The sequence below is a fragment of the Chelon labrosus genome (genome assembly GCF_963514085.1).
Source record: "Chelon labrosus genome assembly, chromosome: 2".
Classification (NCBI taxonomy): domain Eukaryota; kingdom Metazoa; phylum Chordata; class Actinopteri; order Mugiliformes; family Mugilidae; genus Chelon; species Chelon labrosus.
Window position 1 is genome coordinate 3613319 of NC_140338.1, and position 12713 is coordinate 3626031.

The 12713-nt window shown below is 43.5% G+C and overlaps 3 protein-coding genes across 7 annotated transcripts in view; 1 reads left to right on the forward strand and 2 right to left on the reverse strand.

Annotated features, from left to right (window-relative positions):
* The window catches only part of LOC311501147 (E3 ubiquitin-protein ligase TRIM21-like), a 233948-nt gene that overhangs the window by 16753 nt on the left and 204482 nt on the right, over positions 1-12713 (reverse strand). The gene's annotated exons all lie outside the window — the stretch shown is intronic.
* Positions 457-3501, reverse strand: fbxo48 (F-box protein 48). 3 transcript variants are annotated; one of them, XM_084563076.1, is made up of 3 exons: positions 3436-3501; positions 2475-2795; positions 457-829 (listed from the first exon to the last, which is right to left on the reverse strand). In XM_084563076.1, exons 2-3 carry the CDS (start codon positions 2772-2774, stop codon positions 668-670), a joined length of 462 nt encoding a protein of 153 aa, XP_084419202.1. In that variant the 5' UTR covers positions 2775-2795; positions 3436-3501; the 3' UTR covers positions 457-667. The 3 variants fall into 3 exon arrangements, with proteins under 3 accessions (XP_084419202.1, XP_084419203.1, XP_084419204.1); XM_084563077.1 differs by having other exon boundaries at positions 2475-2830; positions 3436-3486; XM_084563078.1 differs by having other exon boundaries at positions 2475-2820; positions 3436-3482.
* Positions 4142-11769, forward strand: aplf (aprataxin and PNKP like factor). Of its 3 annotated transcripts, none has more exons than XM_084562840.1 (11): positions 4142-4365; positions 4451-4588; positions 4805-4876; positions 5583-5746; positions 6074-6215; positions 6370-6472; positions 7712-7905; positions 8090-8277; positions 8468-8590; positions 8690-8736; positions 9377-11769. In XM_084562840.1, the coding sequence occupies exons 1-11, from the start codon at positions 4165-4167 to the stop codon at positions 9583-9585; spliced, it is 1581 nt and encodes a 526-aa protein (XP_084418966.1). In that variant the 5' UTR covers positions 4142-4164; the 3' UTR covers positions 9586-11769. The 3 variants fall into 3 exon arrangements, with proteins under 3 accessions (XP_084418966.1, XP_084418967.1, XP_084418968.1); XM_084562841.1 differs by having other exon boundaries at positions 4205-4276; XM_084562842.1 differs by having other exon boundaries at positions 4259-4333.

Here is a 12713-nt window from a genome sequence, read left to right on the forward strand (position 1 = left end):
TACATTTTTTATATATGTAATTATATAATTATATAAACAATATATTTTATATATTATAATTAATATATTAATATATATCATTATGACTTACTATAAAGATTAATATATCTATTTATTATTTTTTAATATAGAAAATCAATTATTTTTAGTATATTTATCAATTTTTATTAGATCTTTTTTTTTAATTATTGTACTTTGAAACTTTGCATTTGCCAATAATAAGTTCCAACTTTAAACAATTATTAATTCAGAACTTATGGTCATTTTAGTGTCTTCAGTGTTCTTATTAATCAAAGGAGCCTAAATGCTGCCATAATAATAATAATAATAATAATAATAAGTATAGTCTGGTATTAATTACACAGACTAACAGGTTGTGGTTTAATTTATCTGGAGAAAACATTTAATTCATTTGTGAAAACATCCAGACCGTATTTGAAGGATTCAACACAAACGTCGAGACGATCCTCACAGATTTATTGCATCTTAGCCGTATTTACATCAACACTTTTTCTTTCTACATGATCCCTTTTCCTTTAAAAAAAAAAAAATAATTAAAAAAATATGTACAAAAGTTTGTGTCTATTCACACAAAACACTGTGTATAAAATATATATATGTATATATATGTATATATATATTAAGAGTTAAAAGTTAATGAACGCTTTCATCTATCCAGCTCGGCCTGTAGGATGTCTCCCCACGTCTCGACGTCCAGCGGAGTCATGGTCCGGCCAATCAGCTCGTCAGCGGAGTTCACCTGACTGTATCGTCCTCTCAGCCAGTCTGTCTTCACACGGCAGCGGGTGTAGTTCCTCACTAAGGTCACCTGCAGGGCGTTTAGGGAAAAAAAAAAAATTAACGCACATTGCTCTCTGACTCTTTAAACAGCTGTTTCTATGGCGACAGATGGCGACAAAAACAACCGCTTCAAATCCAGAAACACGACAGGCTGTCTCTTTGGAGTTAAAAGGTTCTGAGCTTTAAAGTTTGGGTTTGTTGGAAACAGGTCAAAACTTTAAACGTGAACTAGTGGCTTCGGGTCGTTTAACTGCTCTCAGGACTGAATCTGAATCAACTCCTCTCTCTCAGAAATACGAAACTCTGAGTCACTTCACTGAGGATTCATGGACATGTTTCATCATGCATCTCTGCAACTAATGAGCATCAACTCTGCTGGAAATATAACGAGGAGGAGCATTAAGAGAAGAAGAAGGAAAAGGACGAGTGAGGACAAGAAGAAGGAGGAGAAAGAGGAGGAGGAGGAGGAAAGGAAAAGGAAGAAGTAGGAGAAGAAAAAAGGAGAAATAAAGGTGCAGTAGGCAGGATTGCGAAGATCCAGGACTTAGCCAAAAAATTTGAACATGGACAACTTCTCAGTCCCTCCCCACTTTCCGCTAATAGAGCGCGTGCATATCGGCCCTGGAATACTGTGCACGAGCAGAGAACCGAGAGAGAGCGAGTAAACAAACTAGCATGGAACACACCGACGTAACAACAACAAAATAGTTTTTATAATACCCTTCGTTATTGCTAAATAATTTTAGGTCAAAATATTTAGCAATAGTCAACTTTAGGACAAAACCAAGGTTAGGATGTTTCTGAAAGTAGCCTACATCGGTGATGTTTGCTATCAGTAACAGTTAGAAGCATTCATTGTGGCGTTTTATTCCACAGTTTAGATTTATCAATTTGCTATGTGGTAGATATATGACCGCTACCTGTTGATGTGGTTAGACGTTTGAGAGTGAAGCTGAGGCACAGGCCTCAGACGAGGATTACGTCCCGGCTCCTTCTACACGCCCACGGACAAGTGGTGCGAGGTGGTGGAGGGAGGGGAGGGCGCTATGAAATGCGTGTCCATGAGCAGTGATTGACACTCTGTTAGATACACCCCTGGACGTGATTGGTGCATCTGAATGTGGAGCGTTGGATGTCTTGCAAATCGCGCTACAGGCTCGAGGAGGGGCCAGAGGAGCCGAATTTTTTTAAAATGACCTACTTTATTCAATTATACTTGAACATAGGGTCAGTTTCAGCAAATATGACAGAAAGTTAGTTTTATAAAAGTTGCCTACTGCACCTTTAAGATGATGGGAAGAATGATAAAGAAGGAGGTGAAGAGGAGGGAGGAGGAGCTAAGGAGTGAAGCAAGAGAAGAAAAGGATGACAGGGAGTAAGGAGACAAGATGAGACAAGAAGAAGAGAAAAGGTGGAGGTGATGAAGAAGTAGAAGTGTTGTCTCCTCTATGTTGGTGCCCGCCCCTAAATGTCTAGAGTAGAAGGAGACAACCAAGATGTCTCCAGTGTCTTCCATCTTGGTTCATCTTGTTTTTCTACCTCCATGTTTCTGTCCCTCCTGGAAACTCCTCGCCTTATGTTTACCCCACGAGGAGCAGACATGCTCAGAGAGAATGGGTTTATTCCAGATCACCTCCACACCTCCTCCATCAGTGCTCCTGTGTCCCTCTCACCTTCCAGGAGAGGCCGTTCCTCCTGTCGCTGTCCACCTCCCTCTGGCAGAAGGCTCTGACCAGCAGACACTGCCTCCTCCACAGCTGGTCGCTCTGCTCGATGATCCGGTGCCACAGCTTGCAGGTCCCCGCGGCGCTGCACAGGCTCTCGGCGTCGAGCTCGCCGAAGATCCTCACGCTCATTTCCGTCGGCAGCGTCTCCGCGAAGTTCTGGGGCGCGTCGCCGTCGGCCGGCGTCGGGGCGCGTCTGCCTTCACAGAGGAGAAACACGGACGGGATCCTCGCGGCTTCATGCTGCATAGTAGCTCCGGGTCCGACGGGCTGAGAGCAGAGATCACATGAGAGACTGTGGACGGCTTCAGACATGTTTTATTAGAGGTTATGTTAAAAGTTTAAACCAGAGCAGTCAAATAGGCGTCAGAGTCAAAACAAATCACATGTGACTGCGGTTATTTCCTTTCTCTTTTTGGTTCATGAGCACATACCTCCCACACATGTTGATGTAAAACTAAAACCAAAACCCTCCTGTCTATAAATGACACAGAGAACACTTCCGTTTCAGTTTAAATCCCAGCAGCCAGTTAAAGTCTGTACTGATTGTTTTACTGGATGGGTTTAAAGCGTTTATTTCTGCCTCAAACCGTAAATAAGATTAGATAAGATAATAATTTAATGTATCCCACAATAGGATAACAAAACAAAAAGCACAAAAGTGATTTTCTTTTTCTGCTGTAGCTTCAAATCACGTTTAGCTACACAAGTCTCGTCTCCGCCCCGGCTAATAGCGGCTAGCTAGCTAGCTGGCTAGCTAACAAACTAGCTAACAGCGACCGAAAAACTCTCCGGCGTCAAACTATTTCGAGCCCTGACGCCTTTTTCCCCCCCCCTCCGTTAACAGTGAACGCGTGACGCTGTGTTTGAGAAGAAGCCAGCAGTGCGTGGTTTGATTCACGGTTCTTACCTCCGTCGGGCTCCTTGACAGCTGTCGGTTTAAATGTCCCCTCGGCTGTTTACATACAAACGAGAAGACGGCGTGTGTTTTTTCAAACGACGTGCGCATGCGTACGAGGCTCGCACTCCCGTGAATTTGTCGCGTTCAAAGAAATGTAATTAAAGTTATGTATTTTTAATTTTAAAACGAATAAAAACATTTAAATTGGGATTTGGTCGATGATGAAGTGATTAAATATTTTCTGTGCTGTGCGTGTATTATGAATTTACGTTTTTTATCGATATCCTGCCAGATTGCGTTCAATAATCCGCCAATTTAATACAAAATCCAGGTCAAGAAAGCTGTTATACTGTAAAATACAAAAAACTATATTTTTTTCAGAGTTATATAAATTGCTTCTTTAATTCGGCGTAATATTTTAAGAAATGCTATGTCTTTTTGTGCGACAAATTAAAAAATTAAAAAATAAGTGAGTACATTATGTCCAAATATTTGGTTCCTAAACATTTGAATGTGTTTTTTTATGTCTCTCTACACAATATCAGCTTTTCCCTAAATGAATTGTCATCGTAATCAAAGAATGAGTCTTATCAACAAATTAATAAATAGAATAAAATACAATAAATAAATAGTGGGTTACATGTTTACAGCGCTTATGTCTGCTTATTCATTAATGCATATAGGTTATTTTGTAAGTAAGACTTTTTCGCATCTAAAGAAATGGGGGTGTGTTAATTTATGGAAACCCTACTGCGCATGCTCTGCACGAATCCCGGAAGTTTTGAACGACGCAGCTGTGCAGAAGTTCTGGAAGCTCCTGCTCTGAGTTTCAGGTGTTCCTCCACCTCAGGTAGGCAGAGGGGAAGGTGTCAGACTCGGTGGCCGGTGGAGGCTTCGGTCGAGCGGGGTAACTGTTTAAGTCAGGGCTGGAGGAAACAGGTGTTGTCGAAGCACATTTCTACCTTGAAACTTTTTAATTGCGGTAATAAATCAAAGGTTATAACTCGGTGTTGTGTGCTTCCAGTCGGCCAGGGTGCAGCCGCATTCAGTCCCGTCTGCTGTACTCATGTCCGGGTTCGACCTGGTCCCGGTGGACGGCGGCGGGGATCCAGTCCACCTTCCGCAGGGGGACACGGTGCTGGGCCGGGGTCCCATCCTGGGAGTGAGTCCTCCTGTTTCATGGCAATTAAAAGCTAATTATTAATTAGACTTAATGATTCGTGTGCTGAAAGAACTGAGTGAGTGTAAAAGCGTGACAGTTTTTGAATGGAGTCTGGCCGGCAGTGCATTTAACGCCGAATCTAAAATCAGCAGAATTTTGAGTGGAGTCTGGTGGAGTTTGACTGGGAGTGTGGTTCTGTGTTGTTGCTGGTCTCAGGTCAGTGATAAGAGAGTGTCCAGACATCACGGGCTGCTGCAGAACCTGAACGGACAGCTCAGTCTCAAACCGGTACGTCTCTCCAGATAGTCTTTGTCCTTTAATTGTACGTCCACACCTTACCACTGCAGATCCCTCGACTAGAACTAGAACTAGAACTACAGAGGTTTTAGTGGCCGACACGACTTTTGGACATTTGGATAAACCCAAAGGGAATCTGTCTACAAAATACTGCTGGTTCCCTCTTCAGGAGACAAAGTACACACAATTCAACCTTTGGACATTTTATTTAGCCTGGACATCATCACATTCTACCATTGTGCACATTATAGAATCCATAAAAATACTGATATTTACATCATATGTCTGCTGTTCACACATGTGACTCCATTAGCCCACTAGATGGAGGGAAATTACCACGTATGAAATGTGTTGAGACATAAGACCAAACTTGAGTCCAGCTGACTGATTCAAAGTTTGGTTGCGTGTTTCCTCCGTTAGCTGAGGCTAGCTCGTTAGCTCCAGCTATGTGACGCTTGGTGTCGATGGAAGGAGAAGCTCCTCTAGTTTCAAATTCAGACACTTTCACTGACTAAAATACACTTGGGACAGTTGTTTTTAAAAGTTTTTATAGGTTTAAAGCCTGATCTTTTAGAGACATTAGTATCACCAGGTTAATCGGGTGGACGATGTTGTCGTTGTTGGGTTCTTTGACCAGCTGTTTCTTCTCGTCTTGTTCTTCACAAAGCCACAGTTTACCTCTTCTTTTCGTCTTTAGACCCACACGAACCCATGTTTCGTTCAGTCGTCTCTGACGGACGACCCCCGACCTCTGCAGAGAGACGTCTGGCACCGCCTCCATCATGGAGATCTCTTCTCGCTGCTGCCCGGTCAGTTAATCTACAAGGTGGAGGCCGTGGGCGGAGAGGAGCGCACTCCCAGGTACTCATGATGTCCGACACGTCCTCCTCTCCATGTCATTAATTCAATCAGCGTCTCCACTGTTTAATGAGAGGCTCTGTGTTTTATCTTCGATGGGTCTAAGTGTTACCTGCTGACTCATGTTGACGCACTCCTCTTCTACCTCCTCATTGTCCTGACACGTCCTCGCTGTTTGAAGTTCGGATCAAACAGACGGGGGAGGACACTCGACTCTTGCCGCATCGAGACGAAGCTCATTTAAATTTCATGCTGTCGTCACGTCGCCAGCGTGAAGTTTTACAGTTTCTCACAAGAGATAAAAACAACATGACATGTTGCTTCCCGTAGAGACAGCCCGATGGTTGAAGAGGAGGCGGGACTTCCTGTTTCTCCAGAGCCAGACGTTGACTCGTCTCCTGCAGTTGGACGGGATCAGAAGAAGACTTTAGCGCCTCCGTCAAACGAGGAAGAAGACGACCGTTTGAAACAGGTTTGCAGACGCACGCTGTTCTGGACTATGAGCTGGACATCAGAATATTTCATAAAGTCTTTCTGTATCTAATTAGAATAGTTTTCTTTTCTGTGTTAAAGGATCAAACCAACATCTAATCACAGTGCAGTTTGTTTTCTTTTGTCTCTTTCAGGAAGATCAGAGTAACGTTGCTCCATCTAGACCAAGAAGAGTTTTACCTGCCTGGATGTTGGCGAATGTAGCAGCGCCAAAGACTCCGTCCTCCACCTTTAAAGGTAGCACAACACCCTGAGGACAGTGTCTCTGTAGTTCCTGTCTCTACCTTTAGAGGACAGTGTCTCTGTAGTTCCTGTCTCTACCTTTAGAGGACAGTGTCTCTGTAGTTCCTGTCTCTGTAGAGGACAGTGTCTCTGTAGTTCCTGTCTCTGTAGAGGACAGTGTCTCTGTAGTTCCTGTCTCTGTAGAGGACAGTGTCTCCGTATAGTTCCTGTCTCTGTAGAGAACACTGTCTCTGTAGTTCCTGTCTCATCTACCTGTAGAGGACACTGTCTCTGTAGTTCTGTCTCATCTACCTGTAGAGGACACTGTCTCTGTAGTTTCTGTCTCTTCTACCTGTAGAGGACACTGTCTCTGTAGTTCTGTCTCTTCTACCTGTAGAGGACAGTGTCTCTGTAGTTCCTGTCTCTACCTGTAGAGGACAGTGTCTCTGTAGTTCCTGTCTCTTCTACCTGTAGAGGACACTGTCTCTGTAGTTCTGTCTCTTCTACCTGTAGAGGACACTGTCTCTGTAGTTCTGTCTCTTCTACCTATAGAGGACAGTGTCTCTGTAGTTCCTGTCTCTACCTGTAGAGGACAGTGTCTCTGTAGTTCCTGTCTCATCTACCTGTAGAGGACACTGTCTCTGTAGTTTCTGTCTCTTCTACCTGTAGAGGACACTGTCTCTGTAGTTCTGTCTCTTCTACCTGTAGAGGACAGTGTCTCTGTAGTTCCTGTCTCTACCTGTAGAGGACAGTGTCTCTGTAGTTCCTGTCTCTTCTACCTGTAGAGGACACTGTCTCTGTAGTTCTGTCTCTTCTACCTGTAGAGGACACTGTCTCTGTAGTTCTGTCTCTTCTACCTATAGAGGACAGTGTCTCTGTAGTTCCTGTCTCTACCTGTAGAGGACAGTGTCTCTGTAGTTCCTGTCTCATCTACCTGTAGAGGACACTGTCTCTGTAGTTTCTGTCTCTTCTACCTGTAGAGGACAGTGTCTCTGTAGTTCCTGTCTCTACCTGTAGAGGACAGTGTCTCTGTAGTTCCTATCTCATCTACCTGTAGAGGACACTGTCTCTGTAGTTCTGTCTCTTCTACCTGTAGAGGACACTGTCTCTGTAGTTCTGTCTATTCTACCTGTAGAGGACACTGTCTCTGTAGTTCCTGTCTCTACCTGTAGAGGACAGTGTCTCTGTAGTTCCTGTCTCTTCTACCTGTAGAGGACACTGTATCAACTCACTGAGGACAATGTCTTTGTTTAGTTCAGTCGTCTGTGAAGAGGAGGAAAAAACCTGCAGCACCATCAGCCGTCACTCAGGCCACGCCCACCACTAGCACCTCCCCTAAGGGGGTGGGACTCAGTGAGGAAGAGGAGGAGGAGGAGGAGGAGAAGAGGCCGAGGAAGAAGAGGAGGAGAATCAGTGACGAAGAAGAAGAAAAACCTCAGACTGGAACAGTTGAGTAGATTTGTTCAATCAAGTGTCTCTGTAGTTCCTGTCTCTTCCTGTAGAGGACACTGTTTCTGTAGTTCCTGTCTCTTCCTGTAGAGGACACTGTCTCTGTAGTTCCTGTCTCTTCCTGTAGAGGACACTGTTTCCTCAGTCTTTATTAATGTTGCTGTGATATCCTGTGACTTCCAGGACGTGTCCCCAGAGGACGTCACAGTCGGTGAACTGAGGTCTGAGGTTAGCGAGGGAAAAGCAAACGTCTCGACGCCGGCGTCCGAGATGAAGAAGCCGGACGAGACGTCGAAAAACAAACCAGCAAACGATCCTGCGTCCAAACCTGCAGTCAGAACGCCGTGTCCATTCGGGAAGGACTGCTACAGGTACGGTCACGCATGAGTTCATATTCTAGGCTTTTACTCTGAAGCAGCTCATTTCCTCTGAAGATGAGCTGAAGTGTCTCTGTCTCCTGTTTGTGTCACCGATACTCTTCAGACTGTGGTTGAGATGGAGCAGATAAAACGTCCCCGCAGACAGAAGACTCAACGCCGTCTCCGTGTTTTGCTTTTACAGGAAGAACCCGCTTCATTTCCAGGAGTGTAGTCACCCCGGTGACGCTGACTACAAGGAGGAGGAGGAGGAAGAGGAGGAGGATGAAGACCGACCCGAGTGTCCCTACGGCACCGACTGCTACAGGTCAGCGCTCGTTCGTGTCCCTTCAGAAAGTCTTGAAAACGTCTGTTGTCGTTGTTGTTTGTTGCTGAAAAGAATCTGACAAACTTTGTTCACCTGCAGGAAAAACCCTCTCCACAGGAAAGAATACAAACACACAAAGAAACCAGGTAAAAATGTCTTTTAATGTCAAATAAATGTACATGAATCATCATTAACGCTGGTCCTCTGTACGTTTTCAAGTGAAAATCTGATGTTTTGAGACATTTTTGTGCAGAAATGTAGAAAATCTGAAGGAAGCAACAACTTTTTAGCGCCACTTTATTTCAGCGTCCTGCATCAGTGTCACAGACCAGATTAATGTCAGACATGTTTGATGTTCAGGATTTAAAGTCTGGACGATAACATCAGAGACACAGAGCAGCTGACGGTGTTGCCATTCGACAGTAAACCTTCTAGCCCGCTAGCCCTACGTTAGCTAGCATGCTACTGCAGACAGGTACTAAAATCTCACCTCCAGCTTTCTGGATTAGTGCCACCTACTGGACTGGAGTTGTTTTGTTTACATCCAGTTCCCTGTGATATCACATGAGGTGGTGGGTTCAATGCTCCCTGATCTGTCGGGATAATCTGAATAATATCCTGTAGCGTGTGCTGCCTTGAGATTAGAGAGAAGATGATCTGTAAAGAGACTCCTGTAGTCTGAGCTGGTCATTGGTTTGGTTTCCTGAGGACGTCCCACTTCTCGTCCAAAAGGCTTCTTCAGTTCCAGCGGACAGTTTACGATGTTATTCCTTCACGTCTCTGCAGCTCGCAGCACTCGTACCGCCGCCACGAAGGACGAAGACGGCGATGGCGAAGACGAAGACTCCGAGGACGCCGACAGTTTCATCAACGACGACAGCGAAGACGCGGGCGACGACTCGGACTACGTCCCACCGGACTCGGACGACAGCGGCAAGGAGGACATCAAGAGGCTGCAGAAGGAAGCGATAGTCTTTCTGAAGAGGAAGAAGTAGAATGATTTTGTCGTTATGAAAGAATAAGCCTAGTATTATCAGGTGTTTCGCTTATTAAGAAAGTTTGAATGAAACTCAACACTTTTCACATTAGGAGACACACGGCCCTTTACAGGTAAGCTTTTCATTTGAAAAGACTTCAGGAAGTCCTAATCTATATTTTAAAAGTCTTTTCAACAAGTCAAAGTTCTGGAAGCGCCGACTGGTGTCCCCTGGTCCTCTCGTCAAGACCTTTTTTTATTTTTTTTATCCATTTCTGGCTACCAGGCATCGCCACGACGACCACAAGCATGCAATAACATGTCAACGGCCAGACTCTTGTGTGCCTTCAGATTTTTACAAGTGAGTTTGGTTTTCTGGGATGAAACCACTAAAAAACTGAATATGAATCCATCGTGACTATGAGGATTAGTCGTGATTGGACTGCAGCAGGAAAAATCCTTTTGTTGTCATTTTTAGTCTTTTCCGTTTTTTATTTTATTCCAGTTGCAGCTCCGTCTGATGCTGTGTACTCTGCTCCTGTAAATGTTTTTCTATGTTGTTTAAATACGTCAGTGAAAACCAAGTCTGTCCTGTGGTGATTTCACTGAGTTTTAGAAATACTAAAGTCAACAGAATGATCCAGTCGGCACTGAACCTAATTTCAAGAAGAGAAGTAAGCTTTTCTAGAAATACTTCACAGACCTCCTTTCAGTTCTTTCAGCATTTGTATCGTCAATAGGAACTGACAAGCTGAGACAAAGACAACTGGACTGCTACTGGCTGGTTGAAGACAAACTATAGAAGCTACTTGGAGGAAATGTCATCAACAAACCCAAGTCCTGTTTAGGATAAACTATGACCTAGATGAAGTATGCTGATGTAGACTGTTGGTTCTAAACTACTAACACTGACGTAGACTGTTGGTTCTGAGCTACTAACACTGACGTAGACTGTTGGTTCTGAGCTACTAACACTGACGTAGACTGTTGGTTCTAAACTACTAACATTGATGTACACTGTTGGTTCTGAGCTACTAATACTGACGTAGACTGTTGGTTCTAAACTACTAACATTGATGTACACTGTTGGTTCTGAGCTACTAATACTGACGTAGACTGTTGGTTTTAAACTACTAACACTGACGTAGACTGTTGGTTCTGAGCTACTAACACTGACGTAGACTGTTGGTTCTGAGCTACTAACACTGACGTAGACTATTGGTTCTGAAGTACTACCCCTAATGTAGACTGTTGGTTCTGAAGTACTACCCCTAATGTAGACTGTTGTAGAACCAACAGTCTACTAACTCTGACGTAAACTGTTGATTCTAAACTACTAACATTGATGTACACTGTTGGTTCTAAACTACTAACTCTGACGTAGACTGTTGGTTCTGAGTTACTAACACTGACGTAGACTGTTGGTTCTAAACTACTAACTCTGACGTAGACTGTTGGTTCTGAGCTACTAACACTGACGTAGACTGTTGGTTCTGAGCTACTAACGATGACGTAGACTGTTGGTTCTGGACTACTAGCACCGATGTAGATTGTTATTGTCGTGAGGAGATGTGCAATAGATGCAGATTTTCTGCCTTGATCATGTTGGAGGTCGTTTACCATGTGACCATAGGACTATAGGAAATATCACTTACAATGCATCAAAATTAATCAGTTCTTTACAGTTAACCACACAGATATGTATGAAAGTCACAATAAGACGCAGAACACGTTTCATGTTTGACTATTGACAAATCTCTCATAATGATTTTATCCATTTTCTTCGTTTTCGTTTGGAGATTCATGGTGATGTCTTGTTGACACTCTTTAAGATAATTTAATATTGGTCGTCTTTCTGTTTTAAGAAGTCTACCTGCACGTTAGGACATTAAAGTCTAACATTTTGTTGACCCATCCGTCGACCCAGCCTCCTCCTTACACCAACACTGTGGCTCTATTCACCACTTCCACAAACGTCTAGCTCGCTATCAGCGTGGTGACTTTGTTTGCTGAGTGATCACCTCTCAAAGTAATTGCCTGTTAATTTCCTGTCAATCAGCTAATTCATTAATCAGTTTAATTAGTTCAGTATCTAAGTACCTCAGGACGAGTCTAATCACCATGCTACCTTCTTAGACAGAATGTCTAGTAACCTCATCGATGGCAGCAATGAACAGTTTTTTCAGCTTCTTGAAAAAGTGATTAAAACTGGAGCCATTGATCAATCTAACCTAATATGTAATTAACGCTGCAGGACATCAGTTATCTGACACGAGGAAACAGATTAATGAACTAAACTCATCTACAAACGACAACAAGAATCGGGCAACAGCAACAGACCTATTGAGATAAGCTAGCATAGCATGGTCAGCTGATGTGGATGTAATGTTGACGTTCCTTTCAGGCGAATGATGCCTAACTCAAATATCACTGTCTTCATGTTAACAGACAGAGAAAACAGTTAGCTGCTAATGCTAATGGAGTACTTGAGCGTTTAAATCTTAACTTTGAATGGGGTCATGTTCGTGAGAAGAGTTCATGTGAACGGCGCCATCTTGTGGTATTCACGACCTTGTAACTGGAAATTATCTTTAAGTTCATTGTTTACGAGTTGTGACGTGTTTACTGATGTTGTAAGGAGAGATGGAGGTGGATGTTAATACATCGTAATTAGAGTGGAGTTGTAGTTTTATAATATTTTATAAAACGTAACTTGAGATTCCCAACAGCTCCGTCTTTTTGTTATGACTTTACTTTTCCTAGAATTAGTTTGCTTTAGCCTTACTAGTGCAGTGCCCGTCGGAAGTATGTATTCCTATAGTGGGAGCCTACAGGTGCTGTGTATGAGGATTAGTGGAAATATTAGAGCGGAGAAAACCTATTATTTTACATTTCTTATCCAAACAACGTCAAACTTAGCAATGCACATCTTCGTGCCCGTAGCGAGACACCCGCCCAGTTTCAAATCAATCGGGCCAACGGTTCGCGAGATATGCGTGCCACAGACACACACACACACACACACACACACACACACACACACACACGCTTCTTGATTTATAGATAGATGGCGGACTACATGCTAGTTTTCCTGCTGGAGAAGATATTGAGCCTATTAGGGTTACCAGGGCAAAATATAATTTCTCC